Source organism: Strigops habroptila, chromosome 1 (assembly GCF_004027225.2).
Source record: "Strigops habroptila isolate Jane chromosome 1, bStrHab1.2.pri, whole genome shotgun sequence".
Classification (NCBI taxonomy): Eukaryota; Metazoa; Chordata; class Aves; order Psittaciformes; family Psittacidae; genus Strigops; species Strigops habroptila.
The window spans coordinates 108,447,970-108,469,051 of record NC_044277.2 but is presented as its reverse complement, the minus strand read 5'-3'; the positions used below and the strand labels follow the sequence as shown (position 1 = coordinate 108,469,051).

Genomic DNA, 21,082 nt, shown 5'->3' with positions numbered 1-21,082 from the left:
GTCTCAGCAGTTGCTGGCATATGTGCACACATACACACAAAGGCATGCACGCACGCACACACACACACAGAGGCAAGCACATTTGGGTAAAAACCAAGGATATCTCTAGAGTTCAGCTCCTCTTTGAGGATCTGAATCCAATAATCAAACATTAGGAAGATTCAGCACTAAATTCTGTCTTGGACTGTCAGCAATGTTCAGACCAGTGAGGAGCAGAGGTGCTAAGGTCCCCACCAGCTGCAGGGGTGCCCTGTAGCATCAGGGATGCCAGCTCTCTGTTTGTGTCTTCAGCTGTGCAAAGCCAGCCCAGTGCTGAGCCTCTCCTCTCCCCCACACAACACTGCTGGCTTCCCACTGCACACAAAATGTGTGCGTGTATGCCAGATTTGCAGACGATAATTCACACATTCAAAAGCATGCATATAGAAAATAAGAATTTCCAAATGTGTCTACTTCTTATTCCTACAGCAGAATCTGAAAGACTGGACAAAACGTGGAAGAACTGTGCACTTCTCTTACTCAAGTCCATCATCCTCTGGATAAGACTTGTAGGGGAAATTCGTAGTCTGCAACAGAGTACTGAAACTGCCTTTCCCTCCATATGCTTTTCCCTCTGACTCATGGGAACACTGAGCTTCATGCCAGTCTCCTTCCACTGTGGTTTATCCCCTAGGCCCACCATGCCCCTGCTTTAACAATGCATACCACCTCCCTTCTGTATAATGTTTCCTGTTCTATGCTCTAAGCTCATCAAGTTTATACATCTCATCATCAGCACCTGGATTCCTTCTTCTTCAATGCAGAGAAACTAGAGAAATTATTTCTCCCAGCATCTACCAATCCAAATGGTCCCATTAGAGACAGAGTTCTGCAGTGCACTGCTTTTCCCCAAGACCTTCTTCCTTGATAGGCCTTGGCAAAGGGACTGGAGATCTTATGCTGGCCAGGCCAGCATGGCAGGCTCACGCTGACAGGATATCTAGCTAATGTATTTACTTCAGAGAGATGCCAGCCTTCTGTGCATCAAACTTGCATCTACACAGAATAATAGCGTATAGACTTACTTGTAAAGGCATGAGCTGTGGCACTTGTCCTCTTTCAGAAGTCCTCTTGCAGGGGACAGGCTTGAGGAATGTACTTTGCAGGGTGCAGGATCTAGAGGGAGCAATGTTCGCAAAGCTGTCTTTATACAGCAAATAGAAGCCAGAATTCAGTGTTTATTTTGTAAGTTCTGGCCTTAAAATTGTTTTCTTACTACTGCTTCTCAAAAGGTCACCTTTGAAAGACTGTGTATTTTCTTGCCACCAGGTTAATGGTCATCCACTTCCTCATACCTCACCAAAACAGTGACATTAAGCCCAGAGGTTAAATAAGACCTTGAACATCTAAATTATACCTCACCTGTAAAGTGACACAAACAGTAATAAAAGACCTCCAAACTTTGCATTACAACATTGACAGTCTATTCATGTCCCATGGCTAAGGTTTGTGGATTATTTGGGCCCACAAACTGGAGAATGGTAAGGAATCTTTATTGAGAAAATGTTCAAAGTATTGAAAGGTAATGCAGTCTTAAGGCACTGTTTCAGGATTTAACAGTGGGTGTCTGAAGTAACATTTTACAAGATGAGTTAAGCACACTAAGCTGTATTTAAATGTAGCATATAAAAATGCAAGACTAAAAGTCAGTGTTAGAAATTGGCATTCTTAGATCTATTTTAGTGTTAGCCTGTCGACCAGAGCCATTGTTGTCAGAAGACTGAGCTTGACAAGGTAACTCTTAAGAAAAGCTACTTCAAAGGCTGCATATTAATGTAAATTAAAATCAATTAACACAGCTAGATCTTCAATTAGAGATGATTTGTGCACAAGATTTGTAATTCTCTCTCTTAACCCCTTTCTGTGTGACTGAGATTTCAATTTCAATCTTTCACCACAAGGTATGTTCCAGAAAACATATATAAACCACCTACTGTTAAAGTACAGATCAAAAACTAATGCACTAGTTCCAGTTTTCAAACCAATAATAGCTAAATGGTCATATAAATAGAAACACCACAGGTGTTCTGCTGAGCACAGGCCAGCCTGAATAACAATTTATACTGTGTGAAGCATAGCTGGAAATATTGGTGATAGAAACTGTGGTACAGGAGGTTAACAACACACCAAGCGGGTAAGACTTAAAGCTCGTAATAATGACCAAAAAAAGGTATCTTTTGTAAGAAGCCTTAACAAAATAAGCTTTGAAATTCATCAGCAATGCTTTTTAATGGGCAAGATTTCCAAAGGTCCAGAGGAGACACTTCAGTCTCACCAAGCTTCAACGGCAGGTGGGCTCAGTTCCTTGAGATGTTTTAAAGCACCATGCAAATCTCTCCACATCTCAGTTTCGAAGGGGTTTGAGGGCAGGAGTGTGTCGGCATTCAGCTTTGGGTAATGCTATGTACAAACTGATGCTGGCAATACTCAGCAAAGGGTCTCCAGGTGTCACACCACAGCTCAGCAATGGGTGAGGAGCCACATGCTGACCTGAGCAAGGCTGCACCCTTTGGACCCCATGGGTTTGTCCCTAAACCCCTTCCTCAGTATTTTTATCATCCGTATTTTGGTTGGTCCTGGCATGGGGGCTGCAGCCAACTCACTTGCTGAGAGAATGCTACAGCATGCAGGTGTGGCGCTGTGATGTGGTTATGACTTTAGGACACATCTCCCGGCACACCTCACTGGTGTCCCTGGGCTGCCAGCAGTGTGGGAGCTGCAAGGGCTTGCCCCCAGCCCACCCCATGTGCAGGGCTGGGGGAGCACAGCATCTAATTAAAAAAAGGCTGCCTGCTCTGGGATGCCTCCCAGCTCATCGCTGGCATTTCTGTGATTGACAAACAGGCAAAAATATATTTATTCAGGGATTATCTATATTGAAAACTGGATGCAGGATTTTGTCTTTGTAAACAGTGCAGTAATATCTGCTGTTTGAACAAAAGGAAGGGTATACTTTCCATCCATTTAAAGCACAAAAAAGCTCCCATATTTAAGTGAAAAGGGGAGACATTTGGTTTTATTGATCCTGCTTGCTGAAGATTTGGGCTTTTTTAAATAAGATCTGTGACTAAGGGAGCAGTGAGTTGATTTTCACTTTATTGGAAGGGTTATTACAAAGCATACAGCATAGAAGTTATTAGAAGGGCGCCTTACAAAAGTGCCCTTGAAAGCAGCCCTTAAAATCTTGCACAATTAGGAAAATTCAGAATGATCCAGCATATTTCCTCATAGCAAGAAAAGTCACTTTGATATATAGAGGACCCAAAATGTAACACTGCATTGCTCTGAATAATAATTTTATTTTGAAAAGCCATATTTGAAGAGAGCACTTTGTTACAGATGGGAACACAGCTACTTCCATAGACCTAAATGAGGCTACAGAGAAATAGCTCCTTCAAAAATGAACATCCTTATTGATAGTTTCATTGTTGTTCAGCCAGATCTCTCCCTATCATCTGCCTACAAATAATCCCATAGATGTTCAGATATCAAAGGATCGAGTCAGTACATAAGCCATGTGTGTTGGTCAAGGGATGTACAAAACACAGGATAAAAGATCTTCCCCCAAATATTTGTCAGTTAAATCTATTGTTTATGCAAAATACTGAACTGGCCGCCCTCCAAGGTAGGTCTTTTTATCCACAGAACAGAACCACAGTGAGTACTGAAAATTTCCCCCATCATTAATGTGCTTTTACTGTGCTCTGAAGGACAACAGCGGCAGTGCAAGGGTCTAGCTTTGACCAGCTCAGCACGGGATCCCTCTTTTCTTAAGATTTGTGCTGACTTAGTGGGACTCATGTGTGTGCTTGGGGATGCTTTCCAGAAAGAAACAATTGGCCAGACACTTTGCCAAACCTGGGCTAGACCTGAAGCAAAGCTCCATCTCTGCTTTTTCATCCATCTTCTCTGACTGGATGCTGCTAAAACAGTGCTGTGTTGCACCGGGAAGTGGCTGGTGTACAGGCAGCAGTGCCATCACCTCATCCCATTTCCCCACCGCCACCATGGCAGACACCAGCCTTGGCATTGCTCTAGAAGACCCAGCAAGCAGTCCCCACCAAACACTGCCTTCTCGATGTCAGCACCTTTTGTGATTTCATTGTCTTCTCCTACTGTAGGATGCTGACTGGTTCTGGGATAGTCTCTTTTTACACCGTTTTCTATCCATCAAGCATGGCTTGCTCTCTTGGCCTGTATTCTTATGTTCTTCTCCCTTCCCTTTTTTTGGTCCAGCCCTTCTGTACCATTTGTCTTGCAATTACTTATACCTTGAACTCAAAACCCACCATGGCTGATATAGAAGTTTCCTTGCCCCCTACACTGGCCTGGGTCTTCTTTTGGGATGGGAAAACAGGGTTGTCTTGAGGAACAACTATTGCATCTAGAAGCCATGGAGTCTAGCTCTGTCTCTGAGTAACACAGGAGACTTCAGCAAGCCGTACTGCCTCTGCCTTGATTCCCCAGGGTGTATAAAAATGGGGCTTTACCTCACAGCAGCATTGTGAGAGTTAATTAATGTTTATTAAATGCTTTTAATACATAGGAGATGACCTGATCATACTTATATTATGATTCCCAATAATGTAATTCCATTGACATGTGAATCCCTTTTTTACACCAGGATGAACATGTTCAGAATTAGGCAGAGAAATATCTCTAAAGAAAATGAAAGTTCCTTGCGAAGAATTTAAATTAAATAATCATTATTACCTTATAATTTATGATCTGAACACAATCCCCTATTTTGGTAAATAAAGCTCAGATGATTTCTTGTGATGCGCATATTGCTAAAATTCAAATACTGTTGAACATATGTTGTTTTTCTGTTTAGCTGCTTTTTTTCTCTCTTTCAATCAAAGATACAAGTTTTTTCTAAGGAAATGTCAAGTGTTGAAAACAACACTGATATCTTACGTGTTTCCATCTGGACAAAGATATCACTGTCTAATTTTTTTACTAGTCTTAGAAGCTGGTCGGAGGCACACTATTGTTAGCTGAATTCAACTCTATTTCTTAAGCTTGCATTATTAATTTTGCATCATGATAAGATATTTACTCAAAGAGGCAGCTGCTTCTTTCCTTTAAAAATGATGTTATTTGCAGGAATGACCACACTTTTTTTTCCCCCAAATGAAGTTATGCAAATCTGATCGACTAAAGTAAATGTTTCATAAAACCAATGACTGTTTAAATTGTGGGACTAAATTGTTTGTATATAAATATTACCTTTTATATTCCATTTGAGTTTTATGTAGATGAACACATTACTTTAATGACCTGCATTTACAGAGGGAGATGGGGAGAGTCTGACTCTGAAATCCTCAGCAGCCAGATGGCTGCCTTTTCTTGCATGAGATTAAAAGATGTTTCTCATTCACAGCCCTGCTTCGGAGGCAAATTAATACAGCCAGCTAAATTGCTTGTGTTTTTGGAATAAAATTTAAAGAGAACTTTTTAAAGCAATTGGTGTCACAGGTTCCTAGAGCAGATTGCTCTCCAGGTATAGCATGCTGGTTTTAAACATTCAGTAATTAATGGAAAGTATACCGTGTTAATTGACTGCTTCAGGAAAGGGAAATATAATGACTCCTTATTAATCATGAAAAGAGACATACAGCACGGAGGCACTGCAATAATTGCACTAACGGCTGAGAAATGTTAATTAATGAAAAGAACAATGATGTAAGAAATTAGCTACATAATGCTTGCTGCTGATGGAGATTGTGCTTTAAACACGTTATTTAGCATGGCAGCCACTGGATGTTGCCTTAAATAGCAGGCACCTCTTACCCTTTTCTTCAGTCAGCTACGGAATTCCAAATGCTGCTGGTGTTTCGGTTTTTAATGAGCCAAAATACGCTCTCTAAAACTACATTTTCTGAAGCATTTTCAGTTTGAACTCCTGAACTCAGAACTATTCAAACAGATTGACAGTGTTGCACTTACATAAAAATATTATCCAAGTGTGAGAGAGCATGTTAGTGTTTGTGCGGTGGGGAACACCTTGTTAGGTGGACTGAGCTAAATAGGTTTGCCAAGAAGACAACAGCATCATGACTTCTTTCCTCTTTACAATTTTTCCACTCTTTAACCAATTACCTGTCCCCTGAAGAATTTAGAGCAAGCATCCTGTCGTATTTGTGCCTAGCTAGATATAAAAATTTATGGGCTATTAAAATGCAGAACAATTCTGGCAACTAATCCAACATCAGTAGTATGGAGCTCACAGTCATTAACAGATTGAAGGCCCCAAGGTTTCCAGCATCGCTTTGTTGCACCTTTAAGACAGCAATAGAATGAGACATACTCATCACTCTGAACACGTTAGAGCAGGTCAAACTATTGATTACAAATAAATTGCCTAAAAGTGTAACTATTTTTTTATTTTTCAGGATCGGGATTTGAGTCTTATGGATGTCTTCACATCTGCATGCTCATTTGTGCAAGGAAATGTTAGCTTGTGAAGCTTTGGAAAATTATTCACAATTCTGTGGGAATTTTGGCCACCTATGCCATTTATTATCTTGGCTGTATGACTAGGGGATGGTACTAATATATGAAAAATGGTAAATACAGGTAGAATAAAGGAAGTTTTCATTTTAGCTCTACCATTGCAAGTGTAAAATTATAGATGCATAAAAAAATTAAAATTCTGCTAAAGACATGCTAAATGAACATTCATCAAACACAAAATCCGTTTATAAAGAATAGCTCTCAACAAGAGGCCTCTGTTTGCAATAACACAAGACAGAAACATATCCCTTAACTCAGTGGTTTCATGGTAATCTAAAACCATCATAGAGGTGGAATCAGTCCATAGATGTATAATAACCCAACAGTGCAATGCTTCATGCATCATAGGACGCAGACAGGAACAGTTTCATCTCTCATCCAATCCATATGCTTGCCTTCACTGATTTTCCCAGGGCAGCTCTCTTGTGGCCATTCTTTGTGTTTTATTGCTCCTGAATTTCTTTTCCAGATGGAACATCCTTGGGCTCCAAGGTGCTCTCCTCAGCTCCTTCATCGAACCCATGTACTTGCACAGCATCATTGTGGGAAGCCTCTATCACACTGGTCACCTTTCCCGGGTAATGAGCCATAGAATAGAAGACATTGGTCAGCTGCCAGCTTCATACCGGCGCAATCAGCTGCTTCTCAGTGGTAAGCAAACACCTGCCTGCAAGACAAATGATCCCCTCTTCCATCACTAATTGTGCTGGTCACCAACAGGAATGTTTACTTGTTTGTAAGTAAACCATTAGCTCATGCCTTCTTTTCTTCCTGCAGAGTATGAATTTGCAAAATGAAGAATCTGATGCATTTAAATCCAGTTCCTTTTTAATATGCAGTGACCACTAAAAGCACCAGTAGTGGATAGAAGCTGGTAGCAAAAAAAACACTGTACAAAGAATGCTCAAAGTGGAAAAAAGTGAATGACTAAGTAAAAGATTTCTAAAAACCAGGGGCAAAGTTTTCAGTAAATATCAGGTTTAACTCTCTCTCGTCCCAGTCTTCCTCAGCCAGCGAACACAATGAATGTACGAAGTCAGGAGAACCAGCCCCGCATCTCTGGCACCATGCGTAAAGCCCAGCCACCAGTGCCCCTGCTCCTTTACCGCTTGCTAGCCATTGTGTTTGGAGCAAACAGCCATAAGAAAAGGACTGTTTGCTCATGCAGGAGACCATGCCTGCTCTGCAGGCCTCAGGGAGGCGTTGCTGTCATCAGACGGGGCTGCTGCCTGTCGTGTGAGCATCTCTGTGGTTTCCAGCTCTCTTTCAGACTACTCACACTGCCACCACTTCTCCTGCCCTGTCCCTGTTCCAACTCCAGGTGTCTGGTGCTTCTCCATCGCCTTGACTCCCACTTCCTTAATCCCCAGCCAGGCAGCAGCTGTCCAGCCTCATCCCAGCAAAATTCCACAAAGTCTTGAATGCCTTCAGATCCTCATGAGGCATGTGGGTGCTAAGGGCCACCAGTTCTCCACAGGCTTGGCCTCTTACTTTACTCTTAGACTGACAATTTTTCCTCAGAAGGATTCCCTGACACACCGATACAATGTCAAGGTTACAGAGTTGGGAAGTCAGGATGTTTTAGTGGGAGTACACCACTGACTTTCGAAGTCCTCTAGGTTCCTCAGTCAGGAGAGTGCTGGTTTATTGCTTGTTTATTTCATGTTCTTGTTTTGTTTTGTTTCTGTTTTAACATGTCCTTGTGACAAAATCAGTTTAGCTGAGGCAGAAGTGATAGTTTAGCCACTGGGGAAATTCTCAGGTTCTGTGTGGTTTAGTACATCTGGCAAGTGTGATGTGCATGTATGTGTTATGAAGTGAGTAGGTCAGAAGGCTTATCCGTATTTGAACATCTTATCTCCATTTTTTAACTCTTTAGTGCAGCTAGCCAAAGACTGCAGAATGCAAGTATGCAGGAAACTGTGCTCCACATGCCTCCTCCATCCCATGTCCTCTCCTGTCCCTCCTGCCTTGGCCCGGCCAGGGCATGACTCATCCCCCCTCTGCCTTCCTGTCCCACGTTATGGGAAGGAGAAAAGGACTCCCAGCTGGTCAAGAAAAATCTCCTCATTTCCGAAACCTGGCTGTTATTCCAGCAGCACACCCCAGTCTGGTAGAAGCCTCTGCAACTCCCACTAGGGAAGCTGATCTCATCCTGTGCCAGCCATAATGCCTTATAAGTAAGCCCACCCTTACATTAAGATCAAAATCACACCCACTTTCACTCTGTCTGTGGGATGTACAGGGAAACCCACCTGAACTGTTGAAAGGCTGAAAACACAATAAGGGCTTTATTAAGAGATTTAACCACAGAACAGCTCTTGCTTTGCTGGGATAGCCCTGCAGAGTAAAAGTAATAGCTCATATTGGCCCAAGTGTTTATTTATGTCCAAGAGTCATTGCCAGAGATTTCAGGGGAGATAGAAATGCATCAGAGGGATCCTTGTGTCACTTTAAATATCTGATTGTTTCATGGCTGTCTTCCTCCTTCCCAGAGACTTCTGTTTATAAAAGCTTTTGCTTTGCTTTCAGTGGTGTTTGTGGGGTTTTTTCAGCCCAGGATAAGCAGTGGGAGGAATCTGTTTCTCTCTGTGTCTACACTGTTTTTGTCTCTAAAGCCATTATTTGTAATCTTCCCTCCCCCACATATCTCAGGGAGCCAATACTGCTTAAAACTTACATAGCTGAGGCTTATACTGTATTTCCCTTACCTGGAAAACAGTGCTGACAGCATATCCAGTGGCAGAGGAGATGGGCACCTAGCAAAAGCCGTACCAAATGTGTTAAGAGACCAAACCTCAGCAATCTCAGCCAGGCAACTCCATCTCCCACACTTGTCTCAGTGATCAGGCCAGCCAGGGATTTCAAACTGCAGGAGTCCTTCAAATATAAGGATGCCAATTATTTTGTCACTTGATCATAGCAGTACGAACTTTTCAAAGGAGAGGAGAGTGTGTGATGAGATGTTCTGAGATAACTCCTTGGCCCCACAGAAAAATAATCAGTAAGGTTTTCTGCTCACACCAGTCCCAGCCAGGTGGAAATCCACTCATTCATGGGGGTTAAACTTGGGTGTATTTTTTAGAAGAAAGAAAAGCCCTATGTCATTTTTATTTCATGTTCTCTCAAGATTGAGGCGATTCTAAAGGGTATCTTGAAGAAGCATGAGGTTTTGCGAGGAGAGAGAGGAGAATGAGAACAGATTTCAGTTCATATCCCACGATACTCAAGTTCATATTATTTGTACAAAGATTTTTCCTTCCAGTTTCTACAGTCTCCTATTGTACTCTTTGTTGTGTTGGTTTTAAGGAGAATGCTTTACATAAAGGAGAGAAAATTATCTAGATTATTTGGGTGTTCCTTTTCAAATAAAAACAGAATAATTATTTGTCAGAAGAAAAACATGAAAAAAAGTGTTGAAGAAAGACCAAAAACAACAATCAGAGGAGATATCTAGGCTCTATATTTGCATCTGTCATGAGTCTCATGTTTTTTCTTTTAAAGCCTCTTCTCTTGCATTCGGAAAATGATGTGAAAATATCATTATGTATCACATAAACACATGTACTTACATGTGATAGTTGGGAAGAGAAAACATGAAAACCAGCATGGAGGGTTTTCCAGGCACTGGGGCAAGCGTCCAGCTCTCACAGTGGTCCACCCAGAGCAGAGAGAGGTGCCAGAAAGGCTGAGCAGGGTGTACAGCCCCCACTTGGTAGGCACCCACAGCCTGCTCTGTCCTCCATGTAGCCTTTCCTTCATTTCCTTTGGCCAGTGTTTTTACATTTGTATTTATTTAGAGGCCTGTGTCAACTTTGCATGGCAGGGTGTTTGCTGTCATGTTTTTTGGCACTTAAGTCCTCTAAGCTTTTAGGTGCTATCTTGACAGAGAGCGGTGCATAGTGCCAAACAGCTGATTTTGATCTGTTTGCATCTTGTTCTGTATAGAGGCATTTGAATAGCGTCAGAGAGCTATCTGATTTTCAAGTTCTCGGTTTATATCCTGTTGCCTAGGTGAACCGGAGTTTTAGATGCAGACTGATCTGTTTTCTCAGGGGAAAAGAAATTGAGAGAGGTATTAATATGATGTGAATGTGTTTACAAATCCTGGGTGACGTTATGACTTAGCTGTAATTCTCTTCTATACACAGTAGCGAGTTCAGTCCCAGTGACTGAGATAATTTCTGCAATTCCATCTTTGCCACCGATACAAAGTGGTAGTGCTGTATAATTTTTTTCCACTTCAATGGCCACCTCTTTGTGCATGCTCATCTGGCGCTTGCAGCTCCCTCCCAGCATAGAGGGGACAGGAGGGGACAGGGAGTATGTCCTCACTGGCATTGCTTCCCACGATGCTGAGAGGCCCCAGGCAGGAGGTGCCTGCAGAGGCAGCGTCTCTGCCACAACTGACCCTGCACAGCCCTCTGCTTCTCCTGTGGTCTCTCTCAGGGGCTTACCAAGCTTGGCATGTTTCACATGGTGTTGAATGCTGCATTCCCACCAGCTCCCATCTCCTTCCCACTCTGCCAGAGATCAGCAGATGCTCATGATGTGCACTTGTTCCGAAAATAAGATCCCTGAGCAAGGACAGGCACTTTGGAAAGGAGGGGTTTTGGTCTCTCTTCTTTAGTCTTCTCCTCTCTGTACAGCCTGTATCAGTACTGCTCCCTCTCTGCAGAAGTTCTTTGAAACTCTTCAGCAAAAAACGCAAAGGACCTTTCTCTGTTACCCTCCACCCAGGAGCAATGAAAGCAGGTCCCATCAAGCTGTGCAAACCATGAGCTGTTGCCGGAGCTGCCGCAGGCAGGGGCTCCAGCAGGAGCTGCCATTTGGAAACAGAGATCCAGGCCTGGCCTGTGCTGTCCTGGCTGTGCCAGGCAGCTCCTGCCCACCAGCACAGTCCCCACCTGCCTGCTCACCGTGGCAGCTTTTGTTGTCCAGGTTCGCAGGCTAGTGGCCCACGCAGCAAATTAGTAGAGAGGGGCTCAACAGCTGAATCCAGACACACCATCCAATGCCCACCTTTCCAACATATTCAAACTGCTTCAGGTCTCTCTGTCTTTCCAGCCTTGGAAGCTCCCAGTGCTGGTTCTTTGCTCCCAAAACCACTAATGAGCAGGGCAAGGCAGAGCTCACTTGGTTGCATTTATCCTGTTCTGGAAAATGATCCAACCGCTTTCTTTATTCCCCTTATTTCCTTGCAAAGAGTAATCCTTCCCTAGTTTCAGGTACAAGGAATAAGAAAGCAACAGAGAGTCATGGAAAGGTTGAAGTACACTAAATGGTTAAGAAGAGACAGGAATTTACCTTGTTAAAAATAACTCTCTCTCATACACACACCCACACCTGACCTTGCAGCCCTGATCTGTATTTAGAGCCAAGGGAGATCTCACCCTTGTAGGCTGTGGACTCCAGTATGTGATTCAGATGTCCAAAATTTGCTATGCGAGTGACACAAAGGTCATACCGTCACCCCAGATGACCAAAAACATCATCATTGTAGCTGTCTAAAATTAAATAAGATGCATTCCACTTAAAGATGTCCAAAATGTTGCCATTAGGACACTAACTAGCTCTTGAAGAGATCGTTGCACCCATACAGGGTAGGAATCTTGCAAGCAAGGTGGGGAGTAAGAGTTCCCTGTGTAGGTCTGCAGTGTCTACAAGGTCATTATTAACTTGAATCTAATAATCTCTCTGTTATGATGAAATGTATGTTTTGTATTTTCTTATCCCCTGTTTATACTCCCTGTGATCTAGACTTCCTGTCACAGCAAAGGCCCCAGCAGTTAATAGCAGATAAATATGCTGGACCATGGAAAGCTCACCTGGAGGAACTCATGGATAAAGCACTTTGCTGCTTAACTCCTTGTAAAAACCAGTTATGCCATTAAAGCCTTTCTGAAAGATTTCACTCAGCAACCGTCACACTGCTGTCAATAGCACACGCTACATCTAATGGCTTTCCTTAGGCTAAAGAAAGGTTGCCTTCAAGGTGGACAAAGATCTGTAGGAATTCTTAAATTATGTCTCTCTAAAGTACTCAGCTGGTAACATTTAACCAGAGGTGATAACAGCACACACAGTGCGCAATGCCAGCGTGTTCATTCAAGGACGTCTCATGTTCCACAACAACTCACCACATTAGCAGCCTCTGAAGGTTTCAGTGTTTAGCTGGATGTTACTGGTGTCCCTCTGTCCTGCCAGGGATTAGCCACGCTGATGCTCGGCAGCCCGGAAAATCTCCCAGCTTCAGTGTGAACTGGATTGTGGGGAACACTGACCTGGAGGTTATCAATGCCACAACGGGGAAGAGGACCTGTGGGACTCCCTCACGGCTCTGCAAGCACATGTTCTTCACTCGGTGGGCAAAGCTTCATGGAAAGGTAGGTCTGATGCGCTAACAGGACACTGCTGCCAGGACTAGGTAGGCTTGTCCCTTCCCCAGCATCAGCCTTGTTTTAGCAATCTCATGATGAAGTTGCAGCCTCCACAGGTGTCCTGTGTCCCTCCTGATAATGCCTGGGAGAGGATTAGGAGCTAAGAGCCTGTGGGATCAGCTATGGTAGATGAAAGCTGAGGTGGGTTTGGAGGGGAGATGAGTGTTCTGGCTGTGCTTGGCAATGGACCCATGCTCAGATGAGCAGTCAAAAGCCAAGAGAGTGTTAGGTGTTCATACAAGCACAACTGGGTAATCTTTTAAGCATCTAACCCCAAGTATCCCTTTGACTCTAAGAGGAGAATTCAACTCACTATGTCTTGGAGGCCTGAGGGAAATATTTCTCATTGCCTTGGAGGCATCTACTCCACTTTATTGTTCCACAGGGGTTTAGACTCCCAACCTAAACAGATCCCACTCTCACCCAAGTTAGCTAAAGCAGGTGCTGTGGATTGCCCATTCCTCTCCTCTTCCCCACTCTCCCAGATCTACTGAGACATCCATACAATGATACAGCTCCTAAGGTGAGTGAACAGGTGCTGAAGGCTCTCTGATTTCAATACACTCAGCAGCAGTACAATTTAATGGTATTAAAACTACAGGTTGTACTTAATTATAATGGCCACCACCCCTTGACAGCCCTGCTTTCCCTAGGGAAAATAACCATGAACTCCCCTTATTTGAAATGGCACTGAAGTCAACTGCCCTCACACTTCAGTTACTTCCCACAGACAGGAAGCAGTGTCAGGACAGATGGATGGCCAAAAACATGGAGCCCACAGATGTAGGACATATAGGAAAAAGCTTGATGTGGAATAAGGAAATTTTCTTATCATTATTTCTGGCTCTGGAATCACCATTTCTCCTCTTGCCTGACCCTTCAAGGAAGTGCTGGGGGAGAGAAGGACACAGATACCAAGGTGCTGAGCACCACTTCCAGGAGGAGCAGCAGGGAACATGCAGTGTCTCCTCAGCCCACCTCCTTTCACCAATAGAATATTAATTTGCTATAAAGAGGCTTGTCAAGACTTGTCCTGCAGTTCATGTAGAATTGGAGAAGACAAAGACAAGAAAAAAAATATTAAGTGCCAAATCCTTTTCCTTATTGGGAAATGAGTGGAAAAGAGCAAGGCAGAGTGATGGCAGGGCAGTCTGGAGTCACTTCCGCCAATGAAGTCTTTTGGGAAACCAAACAGTCAGGCGGGGTGGGGAGGTGTGAGGACAGGTTGTTTTGCTCTGCAGGAGAGCCCTGGGAAGGAGGCTGGTGAGACTCATTCCATCCCAGGCAGTGGCATGACCTGTCCTAGCAGGGACCCTGAACCTTGGTGGGGAGCAGAAGGGACCAACCTGGGCTTTATGCCCAAGTCTCAGCCACAGTTCGGTGGCACAGGTCCCAGCCTATTTATTGCACAGCAGGTGGCATGGGAAGCGGGGTGACGATCAATTAGTGGATTGATCCTCAGAGGAACAAAACCTGAGGCAAGTTGGGCCCCAGGGCAGGCTATGGAGAGAACTATGGCCAGGAGAGCCGGACTGCATCTGGCTCCCAGCAGGGATGAGGTTGGGGTTGGGGTGAGCAGGAGGGAGTAACTCGTGGTTGAGCAGGGCACTTTGATTTTGGCAATACAAAGCATTTGGTGATATCATCAGTGTCCACCTCTGGGGAACAAAGGGGCAGCTGGAGGGAAGCCACCGCTGGTGAGGCTAGCTTGTGGCCCACTGAATCCCGGGCTGACAGCATCACCCTCTCTCCCTGGCTGGGCCAGTGTACCCCCGGCCAGAGCAGCCCCACAGTGCGCTAGCCCCACATGGACTAGAGCCGTTCATTTCAGGCTGTACATCCACCTGCTCCTTTAATCTGTCTTTCAGCATCTCTCCTCTTTAGAGAGAAGGAAAAGAGTGTTGTTTGCTCATCAGGCTATGTTCTGGAGATGCATTGTCCTACAAGGGTGCTACTTCCTTCACTTGTAAGCATTGGACTTTCACCCATCCGCTTGCCCTAAGGCATTTTCCAAGATCTCAGTTTCTTTCATATAATGTCAAAGCCTTACTGCTGGTTTGGCACTGGGAAGACTTGGTCAGGTCAGAGGAAGTCCTTTATTTAGTCCTTCTACAAAGCAAAGGGTGCACATGCTCCAGGTGATGAGGGCAGTGGACATGTGGTGCTGTCTCCTGAGGCAGCTGCCAACGGGAGCTCCGGTGTCCCAACAGAGCACTCCCTTTCCTGCATGAATCCTGATGCTAGATTTCTGCTCTGTCTTGGGCAGCTTCCACAGCATTTCCAACAATAGCAGATTAAAGATGAAAAAGGAGAGAGCGTGGGAGGGGACCCTCCTTCTTCTGTCTCTTGGCATTACTTGGAAGCACTGAGCTGCTCTACTTCCCAGGCTAAAGTGAGCACATTCTTTAAAGCTCCCCAGGAAGGATTTTTCGCTTTTTTTGTCCCTAAAAGTCATCTTACCTAGGAAGCAGGATTTTGCATTTGTAAAACACACCAAGGTTTGCCACGGCCTATGCCCACTCCAAAGCAAAGCTGTTTACGCTGTTCCTCTCCACAACGGCTCAAAACCATGTCACAGGCATTTATTGCTTCCCTGTATTTTTGTTGTTAAACCAAAAGCAAACACACAAAGCACAGTGATAGTTTGTTTGTTGCTTATGAAATGTAGACACGAAGATTATACAGCTACTGAAGCCTCCTGTTTCCTTTGGCTTGTTGGTTGCTTTTTTTATTATTATTTTTTCCCCCTTCCCTGATTTATGTTCTGCAGCTGAGCACACGAGTACCGAGCCATGGAGACATGCCATCAGTGTACAGTGAGGCAAAGCTGGTGGCTCAGACATACCAGTCTGTCAAGCAGCAGCTGTTTAAAGCGTTTCAGAAAGCTGGTCTGGGCACCTGGGTGAAGAAACCCCCAGAGCAAGATCAGTTCCTACTAACTGTATAAATCACTTGACACCTCTGCTACATGACTGGATCAAATCAGCTGGAGAGAAGGCTAGGCAGGACGCATGAGCCGAGAGAATTGAAGCAGTTTGAGATTTAATAGCAACCACCACAGGAATATTTGCTTTTAATTCTGTATTGGAAATAGATGAATAGAAATGTGCCTGATGCACTGAACTCAACTTTAGAAAACTGCTTTTTCATTATCCCTTCCCTAGAACGTACCTGCCCAAATTATAATGCTACCCTCACAGAGATTCTGCTTTTCATTGTTTATTGCTGTTGGTTATTCCTGATTTGAGGCACTAGTTGGCCACCTGCCTGATCCAAAATAGAGTTTGTTTTCCCTCACACAATCAGTGCAAGAGTCATCACTGAATAATGGAAAATAGTGAGCAAAGATGGAAGTACCCCAGGCACACGGCATGACAGCAGGTCTCAAAGCATTCATAGTCATCCACAAAAAGGTGTCTAACCTCTATGCAAAAATCATCCTGTTTGTTAGCTGCCTAAATCTGTAAGAATTTGGACCTCAAAGGTCCAAATGCAGCAATTTTTAAACTTTGTTTTCCACCTCTGACTCTGAGCACAAAGCCAGACGTCAGGATTCCCTTGGTTTTTACACTTATTCCCTCTGATGCCTTGGATAAACCACTTCCCACCAAATCTTCAAAGCTGGCCACAAGTTTTGCACACTGCAAATTTTAATTGCCCAGACCCAGTTCATCACATGTGCCCTTTAGACACCAGCTGGGATGCAGATGCTTGTCAAGAGGGTGATTCAACCCTGCACTGCCTGCGGAGCTGCACAGCTCTGTAGGGGCTGACAGTGGAGACCAGTGTGATGATGTTCCTAGCACTGGAGCTTCGGGTGGCTGACTAAAATCAGGCAGGCTGGAGCCAGAACCTTAGATTTCCAAGCTTCTGATGATCCACAGCTCTAAATTAAGCGGGTGTCAGCTTGGGATGCTCCATACACTTGAAAAAACACTGGGTTGAATAGCTGCATCTAAGACATCCCAAATGAGAGATCACATTTGATACCTGGCTCTTTCATGCCTCAGTTTCCCCACCTGTCAAATGGGAATAATATTACTTACCTGCTTCACATCTAACGAACTTGGCAGGATCAAAATGCTCTGGTAATATGCAGCAGTGTAAGCCAGATTCTGCCACTCTTGCAGTGTGTTTTACCTCTCCACACAGTCCAATTGATGTAAGTGCAGCAGATGCAACTACCAGCTTGGGTAAGGTCTTACTCAGTGTAACAGCTTTCAAATTTTAGCTCTGTGTAGATGCCAAGTATTATTATTCACGTTCATCTGCAGCCTGAAAAGCAGATGGGGTTTTCAGTTAGGAGACGGGTAGCACCCAACAGTTAAATATTTTCTTCATAACTGTGGCTGGGTCTGATATAATCTCACCTTTGAACCATCGCAAACTTCATCAGAATGCAGAAGATAGATAGATACAGTCATGGGAGAACTGAGCTTTGAAAGTCCCACTGCAGAACCAACCTTCAAACGCCCTGTACATTTCTTTCCATTTTTGGTTTTTCAAATGACGGGATTTGCGGGTATATAACTACTGTTTTCTTTTTATTCCTGTGATTCTCTTTAAATCTGTATATAACATGCTGCTACTGATTTGTGATAATTGTCCTGGTATTTTCTCAGAACTGTCAAGCTGAGTTACTTTTCAAACAACACAAGGCTCATATTTTTCCATGTAATTTCCTTTACACGGGAAACTGCTCCTATCAATAAAGATAGATGCTCTTTGTATAGGGTTTATCACATTTGGAGAGCCATATACAGTAAATACATTGTTTATTGATGCCCACAATAGAATAGCTACAGTATTTTGATGAGACTTTATTTTTAGATTATAAACTACAAGGTGTATCTATAGAGTCTTGTATAAAAACAATTGTGATAAACTAGAATTTTTAAATTAGATAACACGAAGCTCTCCCCTTCCAGAAACCTTTTCAGCAAAATAATACATTCCATATTAACTACCAAAAATATATATAAAAAAAAAATTCTTAGAGTAGAAATAGTTAAAAAAAATACCAAAAACCTGAGACGTTTCAATAGTGGAAACATTCTATGGTAACCACTTTGTCAATACTTCGAAGACTTTGTCAGCTCTTCTGATTAACATTCAGAATACTTCTAGCACCTTCTGGAGCTTCCTGGTACCTCCACATGGTCCCAACCTCTAAGCAAGCTGTCACTGGCACAGTGTGACCCGGGCAGCAGGGGTGTCCAGAGGGGCAGTGGGCAGGTGAGGGGCTGTGGCCCATGACTGGACATGTGGGAGAAGCTGTGTGTGACAGTGACAGTGGTGGTCCCAGGGGCTCCAGCTGCTCCACCGATAGAGAGAAACCACAGGGCAACCAGAGAGGACAAGGTTTTTCATGCAGAGATCCACAGGGCAGGGGGAAGCAATGTCTTCTACTTTTCCTCTCCAGGTTAGTCTTTATCTGGCACACAAGAAACCTCAATGGCTCCTCCATACATCTCCCTGCCCTCATCCATCCTTCTCCAGTCCTGGCATGATGTCAGCTCAACTAATGCATATAGCTTCACAGGCCGGTGTTGCAGCTACTGTGACAACCAAACACCGTACCTGGTTATTTTTAAGGACAAAAAGTGTAGTGGGATTGAATTATCCTTTCTTGCAAGAAATACATAAATGCAATCCTGGATTCAGCTGCCAGAACGAATTTAGTAGCAGGGACCAAACTGAGTCCCCACTGCAAGTGGGCATCAGCTGATCTTGGTGAAGGCAATGGAGCTGCACCTGTTTGCAGTAGGGTTGAATATGACCTTAGGTGTCTACTTCTCATTACATGCAGTGACAGAGTGTGATGGGACCACATCCCAGAAGCACATGTGACCTACACACAGCATTTCCTGAAGCAAAGGAAAAATTGCTCAGTAGTAATTCTTTAGTGAATATTCTGTACATAACACGCATGAGTGAATGGCAATACTGTACTAATGGATGTAAATTTGTAATATTTGTAAAAAAAAAAGAAGCAAAAAAGACAGCAAAAGAAAATAAATCTGAATTTACCTATGTGAATTTGCTGCTAAGTTCTGTAAATTGCACTTCAGTGATACCTGATAAGTGAATGTTTCTGTTAAGTGAATAAAATACCAAGTAAAATTGTTCTTTCACTGTTTGTTGACCATTTTTTACTGTGGCTTAGCAATCAGCTTGAATTTGCCCCAAAATGCTCATATGTATTTTTACACACACCTACTGTAGATCTACAGACAACATGTTCTTATTCAGTTTGTATTTGATGTACCATAGGAATCACACCCTTGTATTGAGAGATGGATGTGCCCACTCATGTAAAAGAAGTTACACAAGGACACAGTCTCATCCTGGAAGAAGAGTTACTCTCAGAGATCTTTCTAATAAAAATTAAATAAAGTTTTGCAAACCCATACTGCATGGGACTTGCTGTATAAAGCTGCTTAAGAAAAACAGAGTGATGAACAAAAGATCTCTGCAGATTTCTTCTTCATAGCTGTAGCCTTGGTTTATTCTTTTTCTAAACTATCAGTATTCAGCTACAGCAGACTAAAAGCACTGAGCCCAAATACCACCATCCACACAAAGGTTTAACATGCGTTATTGTATGAGCATCACCTAATGCCTTGAGACGATCTTCCTTGGCCAGTTCCGCATACAGATCACTGGTGTTACCAAAGCCTCTCAGAAGCTCCCATGGTCAAAGTATAAATACACTAATGGTGGAAATTGTCTAGAAAGAAATTTCCCTGTCCCCCTTCTTGTGAAGATTTGGTTCCAAGATGAAATTGAGCCTGGGAGCTCAGAGGAAGCCCTACCAGCTCACTGGCTCCACAGCTTGTTGCTTGTTCATGTTGAAGAAGTCAGTGCTGGACCCACATGGACCATCCCATGGGTTTCATTCCCCAGCATAGCAGAGCAGGGGCTATGAATAGCTTTATTTTCACGCTAAGACTTTGCTGCAGTTGCAGCAATGCAGTTGCATTTCCTTGGCTTGGATCTATGTCATTAGGTATTTGGGCAGGATAAGGAGGAGTGGGGAGAAGAAGACATTTGCAGGGTGATGTTGCCTCTGTGGAAAAAATCACCATTAGCTGACTCGATCCTGCCACCCTGGGTGGATCATTGCTTTTGGTAATAAAAGCAACAGATTGTCAGTATTTGTAAATCTCAAAATGTATTTGCACACATGAATTTTACTGTTTAACTGAATAAAGGTGAAGTGAACTCCACAGTCTCACCCTTACCACAGCCTTGGACACAGCAGCTACTTCTCTACCAGTAAAAATGGTCACAGAAGCATAACGCTGTCCTGAACAGAAAGAAGTTATACCAACAGAAGAGCAGTTTGTGTCACTATCCGCCATCCAGGTGATGAGCTTATCATTATTTTGGTGTTAAAAAATATAAACACCCAAATTCTTAACTTGATATAGCATTGGCTTTCCTTGCAGAGGGCGTCTGGAGGGGCTGTGCTGAGATCAGCCCCAGTGCAGATGCAGGGAACAAGCACAGCTTTGGCCATGGAGAGCAAAGGATGGAGGTGAGGAGGTCCCTGCAGGGACTTCCCAGCAGCTTGGCAGCCCCTCAGCCCTCTCCTGGGCAGTTTGGCCATGGCTGAGTTCACAGCAGGAAGCTCCCAGCCTGTTTTCTCCTCCAAAAGTAGCTGCTACTGGCTGACCACGGCAGACACTGTGACATGATTTGGCCACTGAAAACAACTACAAAGCAGTCATTAGGGTAAATTATATGGGTGGACTCTGTGTTTAATCTCATCAAGTGTAAAAGCTAAATACCAGAACTGCATTTAAAACTTTACAGGCACACACCCCAGCATCATCAGACACAGTTATTTCTTTTCCAACTGTATGTTGGAAAAACAGAAACATAAAACAGGAACAAGCTGATAAATCGACTAATGGAGGGCTTCAGAGTAGTGCCCGTTTCTCAAATAAAACAAATAAGTCCTTCTGCTGCAGTTAAACCTTGATAGTCATGATTGTATGTTGAAGAATGCAGTGTTAATTTAAGAGCTTTTTAAGCCTTTGATTTATTACCATTGTGCCTACTTTCCAGCCCTGAGACCCGAT

The 21,082-nt window shown here is 43.6% G+C and overlaps 1 protein-coding gene across 4 annotated transcripts in view; it reads left to right on the top strand.

Annotated features, from left to right (window-relative positions):
• ADARB2 (adenosine deaminase RNA specific B2 (inactive)) overlaps positions 1-18,984 on the top strand; it is a 309,775-nt gene extending 290,791 nt beyond the window's left edge. For 3 of the 4 annotated variants that reach the window (XM_030497240.1, XM_030497230.1, XM_030497258.1), the window contains 3 exons: positions 7,025-7,206; positions 12,763-12,941; positions 15,766-18,984. In XM_030497240.1, the coding sequence (XP_030353100.1) occupies positions 7,025-7,206; positions 12,763-12,941; positions 15,766-15,942 (538 nt within the window). In that variant the 3' untranslated portion in view covers positions 15,943-18,984. Of the gene's footprint in view, positions 1-7,024; positions 7,207-12,315; positions 12,942-15,765 lie in introns of those variants that run through there. The other variant, XM_030497248.1, reaches the window with a different exon arrangement.
• Positions 18,985-21,082: the final 2,098 nt, after the last annotated feature.